At 39.1% G+C, this 7,734-nt stretch overlaps 1 protein-coding gene across 2 annotated transcripts; it reads right to left on the bottom strand.

Moving 5' to 3' along the window:
• Positions 1-1,036: 1,036 nt before the first annotated feature.
• On the bottom strand, positions 1,037-7,538 carry LOC114797213 (uncharacterized). 2 transcript variants are annotated; one of them, XR_003750821.1, is made up of 6 exons: positions 7,398-7,538; positions 5,069-5,344; positions 4,758-4,991; positions 4,328-4,498; positions 2,693-3,105; positions 1,037-1,117 (listed from the first exon to the last, which is right to left on the bottom strand). XR_003750821.1 is itself a non-coding variant. In XM_028991945.1 (5 exons), the coding sequence occupies exons 1-5, from the start codon at positions 7,459-7,461 to the stop codon at positions 2,849-2,851; spliced, it is 1,002 nt and encodes a 333-aa protein (XP_028847778.1). In that variant the 5' UTR covers positions 7,462-7,538; the 3' UTR covers positions 2,668-2,848. The 2 variants fall into 2 exon arrangements, 1 of the variants encoding a protein (XP_028847778.1); XM_028991945.1 differs by lacking the exon at positions 1,037-1,117 and having other exon boundaries at positions 2,668-3,105.
• Positions 7,539-7,734: the final 196 nt, after the last annotated feature.

Below are 7,734 nucleotides of genomic sequence, written 5' to 3'. Positions count from 1 at the left end.
ACAAACTGCGCAGGCGCCATGACACTGACGGTAAAGAAACATTACAGAGACATATTTGAAAAAAATAGAAAGTCATATACAAACATATTCCAAAATAAAATTGTATAATTTCTAAACTGTATAATGTCGTTGAACAATGCAAATAATTTTTTCTGTTTATAGACCAGCAAAACTGTATTTTTAGTTATAAATAAACTAAATAATTGTATTAAATGCAATAGTATAGCAACATTTTATAATACACCTTTATTTATTTAGAAAAAAAACTGTTTAGAAAATGGATACAAAAAAACAATACTCACAAACAAACAAAAGGGGGCGCTATTACAGGAAGCATGCAGCATTCTGAAGGACTACACACCCCTAAAATGCTATCAGACAACTGAACACTCAGGGACTTTCACCTTAGGACTGACACATAAACACACACACACACACACACACACACACACACACACGCACACACACTACCTCTGTTATACTGATTAATATTTTCTATCATTGCACAGGAGTATTTGCACTATTTTTATTTTTCACATTTATTATTCATTTGACTTGTTTAGCGCTGTCTGGCTCATTGTTGTCTACATGTTTTTTGGTAAATGTTACTGCCTGTGTCCTCTGTTTGCACTTTACGTACCCCAGTTGTCTGTTTCGCACATGTGCACTTTATGTCAGTATGTAACTTTGTTTTAATTGTTGTTTTGTGTTAATATGTTCTGTCGAACGTGTATGTAGCTGAAATGACAATAAAGTTCAACTTCAACTGAGTTTACTGCAATCATCATAGAGCTCTGAAATACATCAGAAATGCTTCAGAAATTACTCACAGTCATCTCCTCATTCACCATTAGATTTATATTACATTTATGGCATTTAGCAGTAAGTTGCTTGTCCAGAGTGACTGACAACCAGTAGTGAAAGGGACAGTCCCCCTGGAGACACTCAGGGTTAAGTTTCTTGCAGCGGTAGAAAGTGGGGTTTGAATCTGTGACTTTGTGGTCTTCTGGTCCTTAGTCGAGTGGGTTATTCACTAGGTTACTGCCACCCCACACTGTTCACCATGCAGTCATGTGTTCTCCCACATTTGTTTTAGGTGTAAAAGTCATGAAGCCATCTGTTGTACAGTAAAAAAATAAATAAAAATGAGGGCATCTGATTGAAACTTGCTGTGACCACATTTCAGAGCAGAGGCATGCAGAAGATTCACCTCTGACCACACAGTATGTCAAACTTTGATGCTAGGAACAGAAAAACAAGGCTACAGTGGGCGTGCGATCATGTGTCAAATGACGAATCTCGTTTATTTGCTGGAAGGCACCTCAGAAATCGGAATTGTGGAGGTGGCTGGTAATGCTTTTTGACACTCATTACTAGTTTTAATACTAACCATGTACACACCGTCATGCAGGCAGACCATTCAACAAAATGGTCATTATCTCAAGCTGGTTTTTGGTTTTTTTTCGGCCGGTTTCCAGAGTGCAATAACTTTGTGCACTCCAAATTTTCACATAGTCCAGAGATTGTAGCCCTGTACAGCAGCATGCAACATAAGGACCACTTCCATCGTTTTGTGCAACTCATCTGGAATTCCTCTCATGGAGAGAAGATGCCAGAATTATGGTTTAAGAAGAGGAATATTGTCAAAAATTTCAGTCAGTTTAAAATGTTGCTTGTCCTCAGGACTGCCTGCCACATGACATCTAATCTGAACCCAGCTATTGCAGCTCTTCAGACATTCCTAGCATGTCACACCTCCAAACCTTCAAACCGACTCGAATTTGCCACATTCTTTGATGGTTTCCAAGATGAGAAATATGAGGTAAAATTGGTTAAATATGAGGTAAAAATCAATGTGGTTAAATGTTACAACAACAATACCGCCGATCAGAAAGAGCATGTGTAGCAAAGGGAATAGCAATGCCACTATTAACAGTTTAATACAAATTGGTATTCCAAAAAATATATATTTTTTATAGATAATTATGCATTGGATTTTATGTATGTTCTTCTTCTAATTTAGAAATTATACTTAATTTAATTTTCTTTTTATATATGTTTTAATCATATTTGCTCATGCTTTATCCATTTGAAGATGTATTTATTTTCTTTTCTCTTCATCTGGTGCATGCATTGTCTTCACAATTGCCATGTGGTGAGTGCAGCTTTCAAAGCCACAAACCTTAGGTTTACTGGTGGTTTAGCTAAAACAGGAAAACAGTTATGCCCTTGTGTGCACAGCAAAAATGAATGAGGCAGGCAACATAACAGAATGTTTGCAAAGGAAGGTGAAGTGATTGTCATTGTGAAACACTGCAGCACAGCACAGGGTGACACAACGAAATGTGTCCTCTGCTTTTAACCATCACCCTTGGTGAGCAGTGGGCAGCTAGGAAAACTGCTGGGAATCAGTGTAGTGTAAATATGTATTAATTTAAGTGATAAAAGTAGAGAAAATGTTTTTTTCCAGACATTAAATTACAAACCTTTGTAAAAAATGGCTTTTTTCTTGTTACCGCTCTATGATTTTTCCTGATATAGAGGACTATATGGTTGTACATTGGTTTAAAGTTGCATTAATAAATGCAAATGTGTTTCTTAAGTAAGTTTAAGGTCAGTGTGCAATAATAAAACTGATTGCAATTAAGGGACCATGACACAGAAAGCATAAATCCACACATTTAAAACCCACCTGGAAAGCCAGACTTCATCCAACATAATTTCTGTCTCATCTGAACTCAGCATTCATAGTGTACAGTATTTTTTCATTATTTTTTTCTGCTTATATCAATACTTCCAGAGTCCATTTGTATGTTTTTGGTGTCTGGTGATGATGAAGTGTATTTCTTTATTTTAAGTGGGCATACAGTTCTATCTGCTTGACTTTCGCAGGCTTAGGAGAAGGCTTCACTTGGGCCGGGCCTCTCTGGGTGGGTATTTCTGGGAGTGGACCTCTTTCTCTGCGAGGGCGTCTAGGCTGGGTTTGGCTCTGGGTTTGAGTCTGGAATTGGTTCTGGGGTAGATTTTGTATCTTGATTTGAGGTCTTTGCTGTCCGGTGTGACTGTCTGGTTGTGTGAGGTTGGCCAGTCTCAGTTCCTCCTCATCTACGGAGAAAAAGAATAAGAAATGGAAGGAAGTGTTGAGTATCAGTTTTGCTAAGTTGGTAAAATACTTACAAGCATCCACAAAGTAACAGTTAAGACAGTTATGATCAGAAGTTTGCCTACACTCATTGATGAATGTCATACTAATTTATGGCTGTCAGAGATACATTTGAACTGTCAGGATGATTGTACAACAAAAAATGTTTATAGTTTTGAAAAAGGAAATTTGAATTTAAAGGATTTTCTAAAATCTACACTGGATTTACACACGCAGACCCAAATATATACATAGAGGCTGAGGCCTGTTATTGTTTATAGTCAAGTGAGGTATCCATCATTATGGAATGTGAGGATGCTGGCTGTTTCAGAATTTACACATTCAACCTCAAATGAAAGTCAAGATTCCCCACATTTGCCTTCTGTAGAAATGGTCTATAGTCAAATGAGACTAAGACTGAGTTGACCACTGAAGTGAAGGAGAGGTTTTAAAGCTCAGGACCAATGTACCAACTGTCAAACATGTTTTGCTGCCAGTGGTACTTCCACAAAGGGGATGGAATAATTATGAAGCAGGACTACCTCCAAATCCTCAAACTTCCAATAAAATCAACAGCTTGAGAGAGTTGCAAGTTGGCTGTTGCAACGATACAATGATCCCAAACACACATACCAAACATACCAAAAGTGGTAGTGGTTTTTGTAACAACCTCCCAGAAAGGCCTGAACACAACCCTACTGAACATTTTTTTGTCTGTTTACATGCCGGGCTCGTGCCAGGAAACACATTTTTAATGAACTCTATCAGTTCTGCCAGGAAGAACAGTCAAATATCCAGCCAGGATAAGGCCAGTAGAAGATTATCCATGCATCTTGCTAAAGGACATTGGGTGCATATATTTGAGGGCTGGCTCACCGTACCCAGAGTTCTGTGAGTGAGAAAGTATACATTTGAGCCATTGTGTATAATGCTGGCCCTGTGTAGATTTTGGAAAATCCAGAATGCATTAAAATCTATGCACCATTATTCTGGATTTTGCAGCATCTACTCAGGGCCAGCATTATACACACTGGCTCAAATGTGCATACACCCAATGTCCTTTAGCAAGACGCATGGATAAGCTTCTACTTATTACGGGGCCTCTTCCTTAAACGCACTGCCCCCTTATATATGTTGTAATCAGTGAACGTGACACATGACAACAGCATTATGCCGGGTTCCTACCGCTGTCTCTTTCTTTCCGGCGTCTGCAATGGCTACAGATGCAAATAATGCAGACGATGATTAAAACCAGCACCAGGGCTCCTCCTCCTGATAAAAGTCCCACCATAAGCCACTTGTTCAAGCCCCACAACTCCAGCTCCTGCTTCTTCGGGTTTGTCGTAGGAGGACCAGCTACAAACAGATTCAAATCATGATTAAGGGGCTGAATTGGTACTAGAACAAAAGGCTTAAAGATAAATATATAATACATGACTCAAAGGTACTCATCAGATCCAATGTTAACCTGTAATAAAATAGAACATCTTGAATCTACTCTAACTTCCTTTCACCAATTTACAGGCAACATGCAGTGCGTGATGAAATATGTGGGTTTAACGCTACATTTTTCCTCATCGTTTACCACATTATGCAACACATGGTTGACACGCACCTGAGCATTGTTGTGGCTGAACTTTATTACTGATGACATTTTCCACAGTGCAGGTGTACCAGTCTCCGTGGTTGAACATCCTTGGCTTTAAAGGCAGAGTTTTGGATTCGAATCCAGGCAATAAAATGCCATTGCGGTGCCAAGACACGGCAGCATCAGCAGCATCAGCAGCAGGGCCACCAACAGTGCATCCCAGGGTGGGCCACACCGCCTCACACGTATTACTCACGGCCTCTGGAATGGGCAAAACTCACCAATGTAGGTAAAATAACTTGGACTCGTCCCCTATAAACCTCTGCTGCGTGACTTACCAATCACACACAGCTTTTGGCTGTTGTGAAAAACTAAATTTCCTTCATCATCATATATTTTAACTGTGTAGTCTCCAGCCAGGGACGCCTGAATGTTTTCCAGCAGGAGTGAGCTGTTTTTGGTCACTTTAAATCTCTCCTCCTTCACGTTTGCACCTCTCCTGTGGAACACTCTCGAACTGCCGTGTATCCAGGTAATGTGGTCAGTGGCCTGCACGCTCTTCTTCAGGGGAACAATTACCTGCTCTCCCACCGCCTTCCACAAGTCACATCGGTCTGGAGGGTGAACAGAATGAAAAATTCAACACTCAAATACAACATTGACATTGATGAGAAGTCTCTATAATTTCCAAATAGTGTAATTTCAGTTGATTGCATATCTATAAAAGCTAGTGAGAGAACAGCAAGCTATTCCATGGTACTTCTACCACCTGCATGGGCAGATGTTTAAAGTATTTCAATGCAGTTGAAAACCGCAAAAAAATGGGTCAGAAGGCAAAATCTCATTTTCAAACTATGTCAAGTGTGAACTACAAAAGCGAAGTACACAGAAAAGTTCTCTGTGGTGAACATGCGATTCAGTTCTAATGAATAAAATGTTAAACATGAATATCCTGAAGCATTCCAATGGCAAATTTGACATTTAAAGTTATCCAAGTTTAAAGAATGGACCATAGGTAGAGAAATTGTTGGCTACAGTTGGTTCTCCTCTTCGAATGTATAATTATTGTAACATTGCAGAAAAATAATCTATTGACCTGATCTGTAAAGTTCATATTTACTATGACTACCACTTACTATGACTACCACTGTGGAACCCAGTGGAGAGAGTGGACAGCTTCCGATACCTCGGAGTCTACATCACGCAGGACCTGTCATGGTCCTGTCACATCAACACTGTGGTGAAAAAGGCCCGGCAGCTTCTCTAATACCTCAGACGCCTAGACTGCGCCTAGACGCTTAGACTGTGACTTATTATTTATTGCTGCTGCACTTTGTCTTCTATGTCTTCTATATATCATGTTCTATGTTCTGTCTACGTGGAACAGGTTTTCAAGTAAGAATTTCGTTGTGCTCTGTACGCTGTACTTTGTACATATGACAATAAACTTCAACCTCAACCTCAAGGTGCTCAGGAATTTCTACTCCTACTCCTGCAGAGAGAATCCTGACTGGAAACATCTCAACCTGGTTCGGAAACAGCACCATGCAGGACAGGCGAGCCCTACAGAGGGTGGTTCGATCAGTTGAACGCATCATCTGTACCAAGCTCCCTGACCTTCAATCAACCTACAATAAGTGGTGCTGGACCAGGGCCAGGAAGATAGTGAAGGACCTCAGCCAACCCCAACAATGGACTCTTCTCTCTGCTGCTATCAGGGAAGTCCAACACAGAGAGGATGAGGAGGAGCTTCTTCCAGCAGGCTATACAAGCTCTCAACAATTACAACACTTCAAAGAACTCCAATACACTCCAGCACTTTCACTTTCAATCACTTCTGTACTCATTCTCCCCAGAATCTTTGCACAAACTTTTTTACTCTTGCACACATTTTTTACTTGTTACTTTGACTTCACTCATTTGCACACCTTCACCCTACCTGTTACACATATTTTATGTTTTATGTTAAAATGTTTGGTTATGTTTGCAATATTTGCATATTGGTTCATTGTATACTTGCAATATTTGCAATACTGTGGTCTGTTTCAGTTGCTTAAGTATTTCACTGCATATCATACCGTGTATGACTATGTATGTGACAAGTAAAATTTGAATTTGATACTACTAAAACCAATAATAATAGTATATTATAGTAATAGTAATGATTGTGGCATATGCTTGATTGGCAAATGACAGTTCCTCAGAGTTTTCTGCAAACTCAAAAGCAAGAACTATGTACATTCAATAACTCAGTGTGGAATAAACATTATCATAGAAAAAAAGTTATCAAATGGGTAAAAACAGAGATTTATTAATGTTGTAATTGACTCTGGTAGAATGGAATTTCTGCATACATGCAGAGAGGAACTTTATCAGCAACTATTATCCTGTGTTCGTGTAACACATCCGTTGATGATTCTTAAACCATTTCAATGATCTCAGTAGAACTTAAAACAGTCGCACTGATTAAAGAAGCAATAGAACTGACCAGATACAGTATCAAGTGCATATGGACTCAACTACATCATTATTTCAGAATTTGCCAGTGATTATTTATTATTCTCCTTTAAATGTGCATCTGTAGATTATGTCCGGAATTTTGCAAACGTCTAATTTCCAGTCACAGCTAGCAATAACTGGCAAAACAAAGCATAAAAGAACACTCACCTGCAACACACATGGTGATGAATAAAATGCAGAAAAGGAGTGGAAAGATCATTTCATGCGTCATCTTTGTTCTCTGACGAAAACTGTTTGAAAATGATGTTTTTGAGCTGTAGAATGGAGGGTTGTGTACTTGTGGTTTTTGGTTTCATGACACTGTGGGTCTGCCTTTGCACAAGTGAAACAGCATCGTGCCCCCATTCACCTACTGATAAAGAGTATATAATTTAAATAACTGTAAATATATATAAAATCTGTGTGTGTTGGTGTATATAATCTCAATGACACTGGTTATTCGCTGTTTAGGAGACACTAATTGCTATTTACTACAATTCAACCA

This window comes from Denticeps clupeoides, chromosome 9 (genome assembly GCF_900700375.1).
Source record: "Denticeps clupeoides chromosome 9, fDenClu1.1, whole genome shotgun sequence".
Lineage (NCBI taxonomy): Eukaryota > Metazoa > Chordata > Actinopteri > Clupeiformes > Denticipitidae > Denticeps > Denticeps clupeoides.
This window is presented reverse-complemented; position numbering and strand designations above follow the sequence as displayed.

Bases quoted from the DNA above. Each gene is read 5' to 3' on its own strand.
- LOC114797213 (XM_028991945.1), bottom strand. From the start codon at position 7,461: ATGACGCATGAAATGATCTTTCCACTCCTTTTCTGCATTTTATTCATC. The intron at 5,345-7,397 runs GTGAGTGTTCTT...TTCACCCTCCAG, and splicing joins CATCACCATGTGTGTTGCAG to ACCGATGTGACTTGTGGAAG. The intron at 3,106-4,327 runs GTAGGAACCCGG...TTTTCTCCGTAG, and splicing joins CCGGAAAGAAAGAGACAGCG to ATGAGGAGGAACTGAGACTG.